This window comes from Cyprinus carpio, chromosome B17 (genome assembly GCF_018340385.1).
Source record: "Cyprinus carpio isolate SPL01 chromosome B17, ASM1834038v1, whole genome shotgun sequence".
In the NCBI taxonomy this organism is placed as follows: Eukaryota; Metazoa; Chordata; class Actinopteri; order Cypriniformes; family Cyprinidae; genus Cyprinus; species Cyprinus carpio.
The window spans coordinates 25,444,876-25,460,248 of record NC_056613.1 but is presented as its reverse complement, the minus strand read 5'-3'; the positions used below and the strand labels follow the sequence as shown (position 1 = coordinate 25,460,248).

Genomic DNA, 15,373 nt, shown 5'->3' with positions numbered 1-15,373 from the left:
ACGTATTTCAGCAAACACCCTCTCTGCTCCCGGATGGTGTAGAATTTCATCGAAGTCCTGGATGATGAGTCTGCTTAGGTGATGCTTAGAGTCGAGGACTATAGGGTGTATGGCGGATTCGTCTAGCTGCTCTGTTCGTCTGAGACGACCACCAACTCTGATGAGGTGGGTACTGCTGTCATACTCTGGGGCAAGACACAAGAGACGACTGTTTATTGGTAGAGGTTTTCCTGACTTAAGATGATCCATCTCGATTGGGAAACTATGGATTTGTGCTTGATGAAGGAGAGCTAGTTCGGCTTCTCTATAATTCTCGGCTGTTAGCACTTCCGTAGGGGTAGCCGCCCCATGCAAGGCTCTAGCTGTAGCTGCAAGTAGTTCCTTATAAGATCCAAACTGATTGCAATCAGGCAATGCTGGGTGGGGGACAGGAACTGTAAGTCCACAGAATGTGACCTGTTTCAGCTCTGCATCCTCAGTAGGTAGCTGTAGGAGAGGACTCTGAGGCCACTGATCTGCAGGCAGGAGAAGGAATGATGGGCCTTGACTCCATCGGCTTGTCTTGGCTAGCTCGGCCAAGGTCTTGCCCCTAGTGATGTCATCAGCAGGATTAGACTTGGAATCAACATAACGCCAATCCTTGGGGTCTGTTAGCTCCTGTATCTCTGCTATTCTCGTTCCGACGAAGACTTTATATCGACACGAATCAGCTTGAATCCATGCCAGCACAGTGGTGGAATCCGACCAGAGTGTGACCTGATGTATGGGAACACTGAGCTCAGTCTTCAGTAATTTGGCTAGTTGTGCTCCTGTCATAGCGGCACACAACTCAAGACGAGGTATGGACTGTTGTTTCTTTGGAGAAACTCTGGAACGGGCAGTCAAGAAAGCTATCTCCATGTCTCCTTGAGGACTGAGTGTATGGATGTAGGCTACTGAGCCATAAGCTCGCTCTGAAGCGTCACAGAAAAATGTGTAGGGTTCTGATACTTTGGGGGTTATCCAACTTTAAAGTAACGTAACATCTGGGAATTGAGATGTGCTTAATGTTTGGTAACTCTTGCTCCCATGTTCGCCAGGCTTGGAGCAGTTTGTCTGGAAGTTGAGGGTCATCCCATTCCCTCTTCTTGTCCCACAGACGCTGGACTAGGACTTTAGCTCTCGAGGTGTAAGGGATGATGTACCCTAGGGGATCATACTGACTAGCCAGAACCTTGTAAATATGACGCATAGTAGGGGCAGAGCATTCAATGGGGCGATACTTGTATGACAGTGTGTCGGAGGTACAGTGCCAGAGTAGTCCAAGTGCGGACTCTTGTGCTTCTGGTTGCTCTTGGGTCAGCCACAATACCAGGTTACTTGACTTGGCTTCAGATGGGATAGAGTCCAGTACTTGAGGGGCATTGCTGGCCCACTGTCTTAGATCAAATCCTCCTGTGGCTAGGAGGTCTCGCAACTTAGATGCCCGTGCCCTGGCTTCTTTCTTGGGTATGGAAACTCTGGAGGAAGTTGTCTACATAGAAGTACTTCTGTATACTTTCTCTGACATCTTCGCCTGGCTGACTATGGTCGATGACATGCTTTTGGAGGGCAAAAGTCGCGCAGCAAGGGCTGCATGTTGTCCCAAACAGAAGAACTTGCCACTCGTAAACTTGGGGTGACTGATCTCAGTTGATGTCCCTCCAAAGGACTCTTAGCAGTGGGCGGTCCTCTGGTAGCAGTCACACATGATGGAACATGCCTCGAATATCACTACCCAAGGCAACAGTGTGTTCAGGGAACATCAGGAGGACAGACATCAGAGAAGGACCCTGCGTGGGACCAGGAAGAAGCAACTGGTTGAGATTTTTCCCTCCATGTTGAAATGAACAGTTGAAGACGACTCTGTTCTTGCCGTTATGTTGTGTCATATGGTGGGGAATATACCACGACTCCTTAGCTTGCTCCACTTGTTCGGCATGTATGACTTGTGCATATCCTGCCTCCTTCAACTTGTTCATCTCCACCTGGTAGGCTGCTGCTTGTGCTGGATCTCTGACTAATCGCCTCTCAATTCCTCTGAGACAAGGCAGAGTGGTATCTGGGGAAGCTCGCAGGAGAGGCATATCTTTCACTCTTAATAAGGGTGTGGCATATCTGGCTACTCCATCTACTGTAACTCTAGTAGTCTTGGACTCGAGCAGTGCAAGGGCATCTTGATCTTGCTTAGAGCGAGTAATGAGTTTCTCACTGCGGTACGGGATCACGTCTAGTTGCCACAATTTCTCAACTTGTCTGTACAGGTTGGTATATGAGCTTGAAGTAGCAGTAAAGAGACACTGCTGGCTGGAAGGCAATGCTTGATCTCTTGAGTGGGACCTTGCAGGGTCCAGCCTAGTCTGGTCTTGATAGCGGCAGGACCGTTAGGTGGGCCTAGACGAACTGGCTCTACTGGGGTTATGAGGTGAGGGTAATCTGACCCTATAAGGAGGAGTGGTTGGACGGATTCAACAGGTCATGGCACTGTAGACCTTGTAGGTGGCTATACTTGCGTTGTAACTCATCTACTGGATATGTATGCTCGGCTAATCCCAATGACTCAGCTGTAAAGGCTTGACGAATCCTGAATGAAGTCTTGGGTTGGGACGCTGGTGACACCGTGAAGGTTACTGATGCACCATGCAGGATGTGAAGGTCTTGTCTGACTGTACGTAGAACAAGCTCTTCGGGTCGACCAGTCAATTCAAGCTGCTGGGCCGCTGAATGAAGGAGGATGGTGCGCTCTGACCTGTCATCCAAGAGGGCGTACGTCTCTAAGCACTGACTGCCATTTCTGAGGAGTACTTTACAGATCTTTAGTAAGACACGTCGACTGTCAGTGGGCCGATCTAGATACAGTGTCTCTGTGGTTGTGTTAACCAAGCAATTCTCTGAAGGTCCAACCTTAGGTGTCTCAGGTGTTTTCACAAAGAATCGATCGTTAACCTCATGGAGGATGTACAGATGGCGCCGATTACAACTCTTGCAGGGTGTCTTGAGGTTACACTGTGCTGCTTGATGGGTTCTTCCACAACGCCAACATCTCTTGTGCGATTGTATCCAATGCACTTTCTGATCTCTGTTAAGTCTCTGGAAACTGGCACACCCATTCAAGTAGTGGTCTTGAGCATCACAATATGGGCAGAACATCTTCCTGTCTCTGGGCTTAGGGTCGGAAGCTTTACCTGGCATGTCACTGCCGTCTGTCTCTGTACCGAGGAAAATACTCGTGGCCTTCATTGGCTGTCTTGTGTCTCTCTGGTGTCCCCTCTTGTGTATAGGTATTGGCCTACTCATTGAAGGATAGAACCTGGTACTGTCTTCTTGAACTTGCAGCTCGAATTCTAACCATGCTGAGAGATCGAGCAAGGTAGGGATGGGAAACTTGTTGGGGATGGACAGACCGTCTAAAACTAGTCTGCAGATCATGTGGAAGCTTACACAACAGTCTTGATACATGGGAACCGCACTCTAATTCCATGTAGCCTTTATTCACCAGCTGCTGAAGCATACTAACTAAAGAGCGAACTTTCAGTGCAAACATTCGGAAGGCTCTCACGTCCCCTTGGCTGATGTTCGGACCGTCCATAAGCTCAGCTATTCTCTGAAGGGCCAACTGGTGGAGGCTGTCCGTACTGTTGGTTAAGTGCCTCCATAGTATCTGAGAAGGGGTATAATGAGTTGCAATAGGAGTCTGCAATCAACAGGGCTTCCCTCCAACTTCAGGTGATCAATGAGAATCTGGTATTTAAATCTCTCTGTAGCGTCTGCTGGAAGAATGTTCTCCAAAGCGAGGCGCAGGCGGGAAAACTCTCTCGGATCTGCTCTGGCTTCACAAAGTTCGGGATGGTTGGAGGCTGGTCCCCTATATGTATTCTCTTGACTGGGAGGAACACGTAACTGGGTCGAGCTGTAGCCACTTCTACGGTCATCAGTTCTCTCATAAGATCTATGGGGGAAGAACTGGTGCTGTGAGGGTCGTGTATGAGTTGGTGGTGATATCATCTCCAGCTGCCGAAGCCTCTGTTCTAAGTCATGCAGGCGATCTTGTCTGAGTGAATCTGCTGCACTCTCAATCGGTCTCGGAGGTAGCTTGGATCTAGGCAGAGGGGATGGGCCTGGCATCTGTAGTGACAGGTGGAATATTGGCGCGCGGGGTTGAGGAACAGGGGGAAGATGTACTCTGTAGATAATGACTGGGCCGATCACTCACTGCAAGTAGGCTCAACTGAGTTTCCAGGGCCTCATTCTTCTCTTTCAGTCTCCTTATCTGCTCATAGGAAATGACGTCGCAGTTCCTCTGTCTCTTTCCGCAACTGCTGGAACTCTGCTAGAACTTCTGATGACAGCTCAGGGAGGGGTGAAGTAAGTGCTCGCTGCTGATCATACTCTCTACTGGGACTCCACTCTGTCAGTGGCTGCCATGACTGCATACCCGTTCCATACTCAGTGGAGGTGTTGGTGAGCTTGGGTGCAGTTCCTTGCAATTCTGAATCATCACTCATTTCAGAATAAGTATCTACTCTCTGTCTTGACTGTAACCTTTGTTGATGATCAGTGAGCTCAAAATCTGACAGGTAACTAGGGAGCCGCACAACTCGTCTGGGTCTGACTGCAGGCTCAGGAAGGTCAGGTCTATGATCTGGATCACTGTGATGCATCTTTCTTATGACAGCTCTTCAACTCCGGCTCGAAGGACCATTTGTGAGGTACACTATTGTGGGTGCTGGTGGAAAATTGAGCAGACATCAGTCGTCCGGGTCAGAGACGAAGTACACTTTAATGGTTTCAGACTTGTAGAGGATTTACAGTTCTTGAATTTGGTTGAGTGAACGATTGTAGTACAGGCAGCAGAGAGTATGCCAGAGCTGTACAGAGTAGCTTGGAGTGTAGCTTAATATGAGTGGTTCTAAACAAACAGAAATAACAATAACCAATTAGTAATGATATATAAACTCACTCTGTTACTTATACATAATATTTATACTTAAACATAATAGCAACATAGCATAGTAGCAAATTAGTAATATAATGATCGATTCAGACATGTACAGACTAGATTAGCACTTGTGAAAATGGCATTTATAAAAATTATCTGCCACAATGAGCTCGGAAGAACGGATAAATAAATGGCTTAAATACCACAAACAATCTCACTTATTCAGTAAATAATAATATACACATACTCAAAGTGACTTTCAGTTTACAATATTATACACCAATATTGCTATTTAACTGTATCTCATATGCAATTACTAGCGCCGTATGTGGATGATGCAATACGCAATGCGTGTGGCGCACATACACGATTAGAATTAGCAACTAGCGATAACACAAACTTATGCCAAAGAGAAAGGGCTATTTATGTACATACATTCAAATAAAAAAAAAATTATTTACAAAAAGATGTTTTTAAGGCGCTGTACATGCAGATTAAAAGAGAAAGGGCTATTTATGTACATACATTCTTATAATAAAAAAGTGATTTACAATTAGGGGAAAAAAAAAAAAAAAAAAAAAAATTTTTGTTTATGGTTGTATGCCAATATCTGGCAATTATGGTGCTGGTACCTTAGACCTGAGGTGCGGGAAACAAATTAACTTGAACCTTTTAGGCACAAAAGGCACATTTCTTGAGAATTTCTTGAGAATGGGCCATTTAAAAATAATTATTTACAAACACACTCTGGACAGACAACCTGCAAACTCTCCAGAAAAAATGTATAGTTACAATAAATGTAACAATTCAACTTTAGATCATTTTCTATTATTTTCCGTTACCTGACGGCTCAGAATTCTCCTCCTCCGAGTCACTCCAGTGTCTCTCTTGTGCCACAGACTGTTTAAGCAGCTGATATGCTTTGGTCTCTATAGAAAAAAAAAAAAAAAAAAAAAAAAATACAAAATGCGAAAGCAGCTAGTCAAATATTTACTAAAGACCTCGACTTCCAACTTTCCAGAGCCCTGATGTTTGATTAACCAACATCAGCTCTTTAAGGCCACTGATGAGCAAAGAGAGGAGGTGAAAAACAGAGTGAGTGAGCACTAAACTATTGATCTAATCCAGATGCACATAGACAGGCTGCCGTCTCCGAGAAAAAAAAAAAAAAAAAAAAAAAAAAAAAAAAAAAGAGCCCGCCGGCTTTTGTGTTGCCACACATCTTATTGGATTCCATTCAAAACTCTGTCTTTCATGTTCTATAAACTTTGGAAATTGAGATCTTTAACCAGCGAGCATTCAAGCTTAAAATATTTTTGAAAACGAGCCATGGAAACCAAAAGTATGACGGCTATAAATGCCGCAAGCAAACAGAAAAAAAAAAATTGCAAAGTGGTTAATACTTTCCAGCATCTCGTTATCCTGATATCTGCAGTATGGCATGTTGTTTGTTGCTTGTTTCTTCCGGTGTAATGACTGCAAAATATAGGCATCAGTAGCATGTAGAAAGAGCATCTAAAGATTTCCTTTTTGTTCGCCATATACATTAAACACTATTGTGCGTGGCATGGAGACGGTGGAAGGCCACCGTTCGGACGCTGTTTCCACTGATGATTGCAAAGTGATGTAATACGAAAGGCAACAGAACTCAACGCAGTCTTCATTAGCCGCCTGTAAACAGCTCATGAGCAGCCAGGGACAGCAGAGGCGGTTTTCTACTACCATTATGCCTTTGATTAGTTGCAGTGAGAAGCTGGACTTCTCTCTCTGTGGCGCTCTTGGGCTAGCCCTGCGCATGAAAGGCACAGTTTGAAATCAGATAGCCAAGTGGAATAATGGATAGTTTTACATTTCTGAGCTAGCGCTGGGACTTGCTACCCGAGGCTTTTCAAAGGATGCCTTGACATCCAGTCTTTTCAAGTCCGCCTCTGGCTGGCATTGTTTAGCAGATAATGAGAACCAATGACAGATCTTGTGCGGCACCCCCAACCCGGCCGGCGGACAATTAAACCTCCGCATTATGCGCTCTGAGAATCTCAGTTTCACCCATACCTAGGGCAGAAGAAAAGAGATGGGTTTGTTTTCTCTGCCGATAATTAGAGGAACTGTTCCACTCTTCAGGTGGGACTTTGACCTCTGATTCACCTTGATCATCCTTTCACAGCTATCCAGTTGGGAAAAAAAGGGACCCCCATTATCTACTGCGTGAGGAGAAAGACAAAACAGGCACAGAAGAACTCCCGAACGAAGAATCTTCGATCTGCCTTTTTACCTCTAATAGGAATACTTTCCACTGGGCTTTGGTCGGCACTGTCCTCTTCAGCACTTTGAATTCCTGAAACAAAGAAAAACAGAAAGGAAAGCGCAGCTCAGAGAGACAGTTGAAGAGAGAGACAGAGGAGAAACGAGAAAGAAAAGAAAGAGAGAGAGAGCTGGGGAAGGGGGGTGGGGAGCTTTTTGAATCTGAACAGCAGGACTGATTAAGACAGGTTTAAAGGGAGAATGAAGGCTGGCTGGCTTTGTCGGAAATGAGATTTGGCCAAAAGTGTATTCTCATGAGGGTCAGAGCTCTGGCAACCTGCGAGTACTCGAGGTCCCCTCTTCCTTCATCAGAACGGAGCCACCGAGCTGATGCTTCTCTGCTTTGGCACTGGAAATGAGCCGTTCATGCGCTTTGCCTGCTTTTGGGGAGTCCCTCTCAGATTCTCTCTCTGATCTAAACTGTCTGGCCGAGCATTGCTCTTAACACCTGTGCGTATTTAAACAGCTATCCATCTGAAGCCGGAAAACTGATCTTTGCAATAAGCAGAATTTGTAAATGCAAAAAAGTGCCAGCTAAGCGGAAATGTCAAACAAGCCTACTAACCTTGTGTTCCAACAGTTTGCTCACTTTTTGTGGAAGGCCTGGTGGGATTGATTTCCACACTTTCATCCAGAAGAGAGGGCAAGCTGCAAGAAGATGACAGTTCACTTTCTGACGGCTGATGGTTCTCAGATTTGTGGGTCAGAAGCCTCTTCAACAGCTCCCCTGCCTGGATGACAAAGAGATGACTTGTCTTTATTTCAGGGTTCCACCACCTAATATTTCCAGTCATGCATGATTAGAAAAAATTATATTTCACAAAAACTAATCCTTTTGCAGGCCTGTAGATTTCCAGAACATGTTATTCATAATGATATCACTATGTGTACCTGACTAGATTTAATGTGTTTTTAATTTTTGGAATTTGCTAAAAACAGCAACAATAAAACATGTAGGATTCCCACATAGAATCAGCAGCACCCACTGAAAGTCTGTTAATTAAACATTTCAGCAGTACTATTAAACACTTTTTACAATGCATTTGAATTCACAAAATCGAATCTCCAGTATTCCAAATATTTTCTAGCAAAAATCAGTGTATTTTTCACACATTAGCAAATTTCACATACAATTATACAAGATCTGAGGGCTGATACCACAGGCAATGCATTGCATGAGGGAAGCTGGTGACTGACTTTAAAAACTAAAAACTAAAATCGTTATCTTTATTCAAAGCTCTGCTCTCAACTTAAAACTGCTGTTTACCAATATTACAAAACACTAATATTACTACGTCTTTGTAAACTGTTAGTTAGATTGTCATCCTCGGTCAGATCCTGAGAATTCAGTTTCTCTGCATGAGATACAGAACAGACAGAACAACTGAAATACACATGAGCAATATATAAACCCCAACTATAAAGCAAGCCAAATAGTCACTATGCAAGTTAAAATGCTGATAAATTCTGTGTCAAGAGAAACTATCAGAAATAATGACAAGGAAAGGAGGTCAAATGTCAACTATTATCACATCCTAGCAATAGATTCACACATCGTCTTATAACAACAGGAGAGCAACACCAACCCCATGACCTCATTTTAACAAAAAAGAAAAGAACTTTATAAAGCTGGATTTTATAGCAGGGCTGCTCTAGAAAAGACCCTTGTACATTTACAGGATGAGGTCATTTTAATGGGCCAGCTGCATCATACTCTAAAAACATTATTTTCTCGTAATTATTACATATTCCAGGATAATAATGCCTCCATACTTACCACTACAGACATTAAAAAGTGGTTTTATGGACACTAACATGAATCACTGAAACTTTAAGGACATTTTCAGCAATGCTTTAGTAGACGCATTAAAAGAAAAAGAAAAAAAAAACGACACTTCACCATAAAAACTGTTTCCTGCTGTAAACAGCTAAGGACCCGTGGAAGAAAGAAAGAAAGAAATATAATGGTTATATTATATTAAAAGTTGGAAATATTACTGTTTTAAACCATGAAGGCGAGCCAATGGATATCACACAAGCAACGTGCAAACTTTGTGCAAGAGTTATGCCGGAGAACATCTTAATCTCAGTCAATTCACTCTACAGAAAGTGAAAGTACAATCGGAATGATGGAGTAACAGAGCTTTCGGCATCTGACGCACATATTCTCTCAGAGACAACGAGAGACAAATCTACTTCAGCATATGCTGATAATGGTATTTAGTTACCTGTTTATTTTATTCCCCTAATTTTTCTCTTATGGCCCATACATAGTGAAAAAAAAAAGTCAAGACACACATTTAGTGTTAAACAGGTTGTTTTTGAAAGTCAGTGCTTGAAATAAAAGCTTATTACATTGATTTTTATTGATGACTGCAGTGTTAATATTTTTATTATATAATAGTATAATTCATTGTACACTAGACCTGTTTTAAAAGACCCTTTTTAAAACATTTTAATCAAGGAGTAAAGAGCCTAATCTTTTATCCTCGCAGCATGTCAGTTATGTGGTAATTATTGCGGGGCAAATTAATTGTAATCTTGATTTAATAATAAAAGTAACTTCATAATATATATACAGATCTGTGATCGCAGGCCTGTCCGCTACACCTCTGGTGCAACTGGCGCAACACCTGTTACGTCATTTGGGCTGTCTTGTTAAGCGCAGTGGCACTGAGAAAATTAAATTTCACACACTTTAAGCTCTTTTATTTTCCAAATGTAATAGGATTAGTCCAACGAATCATTCGGTTTGTAATGCGTACCGAACCGAAAGCCTCGTACCTAGCGGTTCAATACAAATATGTGTATCATTACAGCCCTAATAGATAGATTTAACTAAAATAAGTAATAAACACAATTTATCACCACAAAATGATTTAGACAATTTAGACTATGGCTGTAGACAATTCACCATTTTATATAACAGGTCTGTGCCAAGAATACTTGCAGTATAAAAAAACAAACAAATAAAAAACCTAAACTGAGACTGAGAAATTATTGTGAAGCAGAAATCAGGTAAGAGCGATACCTGCTCAGTATAGGTGGCATTGCTTGGCACAAGGAGTGGAGTGAAGAGCTGGATGATGTGGTCAACGCTGAAGATTTTCTGTTGCTGAAGCTGTAAGAAGTGTCTGAAGCAGCAGTCCCACAGAAGAGCACTTTCAGCTGACAGACACGACCTGCAATCCCAAACCAGGACAAACAAATGTACTACAAACACACTGCTTTCATATACATCACGATTAAATAATGGCAAGAAACATTAACATATATATATATATATATATATATATATATATATATATATATATATATATATATATATATATATATATTATTCTATTGTTAAAATAAAATGCATTTTATTGTTTTTAATATGTAAATATCATCGATGTAATTTAAACCAAAATGCAGTATTACAAAAACAGCTTAGTACTTTGTTAGTGGTGACCTGTGAATCTGTAAGTCTTCTTACACTTATAAAACATTAAATCTGTAATAAATTAAAAATACACTCTAGTTAAATCATTTCAAAACACAAGAAACAGAGACAGAAAAGAAAAAATAAATAGGCTCTCAAACAGTCTCTTGCTATACGTAACAGTGAAACAACCTGAATAGATGCTATTGGTCCAGAGAACTGTAAAGAAGCACTATACCTGATCTGTTCTGGTTTTGTAGCTGATGACCAGTGAGTGTTGATCAGATCACTGGGTAACAGGCATCCATGAGACAGACTGCAGGACAACACGGGCAGCTGCTGCAGAACCACAGCACCACAGGCATGCAGCTCCACACCATCCAGACGCCCTAACTGACCACATATACTGGGCAATACATAAAGAAACATGACATTAGAACTGAGAATATGTGGAGTGCCTCCTTTATATTCTCCACTTCTATCAATCTACACAAATAAACACAGAAAACAATAAACTGGCATGTATGGATGCCATTGCAAAATGGTTACTATAACAATTCACTGTGATTCAAAACCCCTTAGAAACCAAGATTTATTGCAAGAGTGTTGTTGGTGCCAAAGTAATGGCACTTAATTTATAGTGAGAGCCCTTAAAGGCAGGATAATGCAATTTCCACTGAATCTGTGAACACTACAGCACCATGAGAGGAAGCAGACTCAAGCAGGGAACAAAACATCTTCCTTCTCTGACCTGATGATATCATCGAGTTTCTGCTCATTGACTGTGCTTCTGTAGAGGTTCATGTCTTTACCACTGAGACGTCGCTCAATGCTGAGCAGAAGATGACAAAATCCTTCCATGGAGAGCCTGGAAAATAAGAACAAACAAACAAGAAGTTAAATTATCATGTATATTGTGTATATTAAGAAACTACATTTGCAAGCCACTTTGATTATACAATGTAACATATTTCAGAGCAAAAAGAATGTTTAATGGGAAATATATACAGGCTGGGACTTGATATTATCAACTTGGAATTGACCCTTCCCAGAGAGCTTGACTGGCAGGCGATCTGACCAATCATATCGCAGAATCCGTCCATTTTGTCAGACAAACAAACCAGACGAGAGAGTATATTAACTTTGGTGGACTTAAACTTGAAAAATTGTGATGTCTTTCTGCGGTTGAAATAAAATACCTTCTAATGTTCATTCATGATTATTTCATGCTTTAACTAGTAAATATGAAAAGATGACCGCTTTAACTGAGGTGCTACAACATTCTGTCACGACACATTATAGAGCCACAAAATGGTATTTATCGTTTGAATTTCTTTAAAAAAAAGGCAAAATTTGAAAGCTGAAACTTTGTTTCATACAAGAAGTAACCTGCTCTCTCTGGTCTGAGAGTGAGTTTGCAATGGATTCTGGAGGACTTTTGAGGGGGACCACTTTTAAGGGGAATTTGGAACTGGGATGAGGAAGTTGAAGATGATGTTCATCCTTGACAGCATCTAGACATATCCTCTTTTTCAAATCTACCATAATTTGCTTTTATTGAAGTCACATTAATTACATGAACTGACTTTACATGTATTTACTTACAAGATCAAGATATATATATTTTTTTCCTGAATGTTATGCACTGATGAATCATGCACAGTAAGACCAGGAATGTGTATTAAGAATTTAAGTAAATTAAAAACTTTAAAATTGCAATTTAAAAAACAAACAAACAAACAAAAAAAACAAACACTTACATTAACCATATTATTTTTCATTCTTATTCATATTCATATTCTTCTTCTTTGGTTTTAAATGAGAAGCACTGGCTGTAGAAATGTGAAATATTGTTTGTGGCTCATTTTGTTCTAGCAGATCCATATCTGTACCACTGACGAATTAAGCACTGGGTGGCCCTTATAGAATAGCTTCTGCAAAACCTAGACCCAAATCCTAAAACCCCCACCATATAAAACGGGCAAAAAGAATTTATGACAATCTATAATGGGCCCTGGGGTCAGAGGCCACCAAACAATCGCTGCCTCTCTTTGGCAGGTTGTTTCCTGGAAACACCCTGATTAAGCTGCCTGTGTGAATTATATCCATGACATTCTGTCGAGCACAATCCATCTGGGCAAAGTCCTCTTCAGAGCGGCTGAAACAGCCTCCCCCCATACATCCCTCTGCTCCGTCATCATCTTCCCCCCTAGTTTATTCGCTAGGGCTCTTCAAAACACCAAACATACCCAAACAGCAGCTGATTACAGAGTATTGTTGGCAGCATCCATAGGTGTTTGCTCTTGAGGCCATTTATGAGGAACATGTTATCTATATTTCGACAATTTGCTTTCTCCATAACAGCAATAATGGTTCCTCTAGCATATATTCTAGTCCTCCTCAGAAATAGAATGCAAAAAGGGAAATGATATGACTCAGATAAAGCATGGAAATACTGAGAAACGAATATGTTAACAAATCAATCGGTGAAGATACAGTACGCAGTCATTACAAATTCAGCATCATACTTGAAAGGGCTTCACACTGGATCCATTACAGGGTGTTTTAGTGCTGATCTTTTCTTTTACAAAGTTAGAATTACAATGGGTTAGTTGAAAGATCAACTGGAGCACATCAAGATCTTTGAAAACACAAACTCGTGCTGTCATATGAGAGGCTGAGAGGAGAGCTTCATGAAGGGAACGCTCGAAAGAATACAATGATACACTCTCCTCTCTAGACCCGAGCACACGATAGCCTTGACTCCACTTTCGCATCACAACATGTGCGACACGGTATTTACTAAATGATAAGATTGATACTAATGGTTTCTCCTTCTCTTGCTTACATGCACAATAACGTTACAAAAGCTTTGTTCTTAGCCTGGCCTCTTTACAAGGCCACAAACTCTCACATTCATGTTCAACAACAAACACTCACAACGAATAATAACACGCCGGAGATGTCACCACCAACCATATTCATATCTAGACAATGTGAGCAAAAATGTAATAACGTAGCAGCCCAAGAAGTGGTGGGTGTCGTCAATAAAATGTCATTTAAATCTATTAAAAGGTCTTAAATTACAAGGAAACACTTTACAATCACCTCCATAGGGAACCACTGAGGATTTTCACATGCATTAGCATCTAAAGTGAAGGGGATGTTTGTTTTGATACACATCTCATTTGATCGCAGAGCCTTTATTATTATGCATGAAGCAAACAAATGATTCTGCCAAAAAATTCTGCCATGCAGAATTTGCATGCATACCTTTGTACTATGTATGTATTCAACCAATTCATTAAAGTAGATAATGCACTCCATGTATGCACTGAGCAATAATGATAAAATAGAATTCCATAAATCTATTTATTCACTGCAGAATTAAATAGATTGGAATAGAATAGAGAAAGAAAGAAAGAAAGAAAGAAAGGAATAAAGAAAGAAAGAAAGAAAGAAAGAAAGAAAGAAAGAAAGAAAGAAAGAAAAAGAATTTAGTATAAATCTTAAATTACATTGTTGTGGAGGGTTAAAGTTGTAATTGATGCATATCATTTTATTGTCTCATTTTCAAAAGTGATGTCCATAACTACAGAAGTATGTTTTATGAAGGGGTTGAAGGGACAACACATTGGCAAATCTTACAAATCTTGTTATCCACACATATAGACTAACAGGCATATGTATTCAAAAATTTACATATATTTATATAATACGTTTTATAGTGAAAATGCAAATGGACTGGATTCTATATGTGCAGTCAATTATAGATATAAAGACATATTTTTAGATTCATAAGATTTTAAACAATTTTGTGTTTAAACATTCCATTTGTGGGTGATGTGTATATATTTCCATTATGTTGAAATAATAGCATAACTAGTATATGTGCACATCATGCCAACTCACTAACTATCCACCTGAGCAGAGCCTTCGTGATGCCCACACTTTCATTCTTCAGTAAATTCTATGAAGTCAAGAAATAGCTGAGTCTACTGGGACTTGGGGTCAAATCTCCCGAGGAGAAAATTGCTCCCTTAAAGCTTTATCTGGGATTAGGCCAATAATGTTGGATTCGGGGTCTGAGCCTTCCTTACAAGGTGTCCTAAAGCCACAACTGAGCCCCACTGAGTGAGGTTGTTTGTTGCAGAACCCCAATTCATTAAATCTGTACACCCATGTGCACATGTACACGCATCCCCATCCGACATAACCACACACAGATAAATGATCTCCCAGTTGTTGTGGTTTATACTTTTTGGAGAAACTCTACTACTGACTGTATTAGCCTTCCCTTTTTATAACAGCTGTACAATTCAATGATTTCAACAGGCATAATATTTCTTTTATCTTGTTTTCTAAAAAAAAAAAAACATCCTAACACTTAAACAATACTTTAATGACAAATCAAATTTTCCTTGATTGTTTGACACAGAGATTTCTGTACCCTTAAAACACCCTGAAAATGCCCTCCTCAGTATAAAAAACATTTCTTTAATCGAGCTGCATGGCTCATTTGAAGGTTGTGGAATCTGTGATGTCACATGGGCATTTGCATGTGACTGACTCAAGGGCAAGACATCAGTAACAAATAGTATGTTGAAATTAGTATTTTTTCAGTAGAAATTTGACGTGCAGCTCCGTGCACACTCTAATGGCTAATATTGCCCACAACCCAGTTTGTGTTG

At 40.8% G+C, this 15,373-nt stretch overlaps 1 protein-coding gene across 5 annotated transcripts in view; it reads right to left on the bottom strand.

Moving 5' to 3' along the window:
• LOC109091154 (centrosomal protein kizuna) overlaps positions 1-15,373 on the bottom strand; it is a 38,337-nt gene that overhangs the window by 10,190 nt on the left and 12,774 nt on the right. For 3 of the 5 annotated variants that reach the window (XM_042742924.1, XM_042742925.1, XM_042742927.1), the window contains 6 exons: positions 11,434-11,550; positions 10,921-11,088; positions 10,290-10,440; positions 7,824-7,989; positions 7,230-7,292; positions 5,800-5,886 (listed from right to left, as the gene is read on the bottom strand). In XM_042742924.1, coding sequence (XP_042598858.1) covers positions 5,800-5,886; positions 7,230-7,292; positions 7,824-7,989; positions 10,290-10,440; positions 10,921-11,088; positions 11,434-11,550 — 752 coding nt within the window. The other 2 variants (XR_006156896.1, XM_042742926.1) reach the window with 2 other exon arrangements.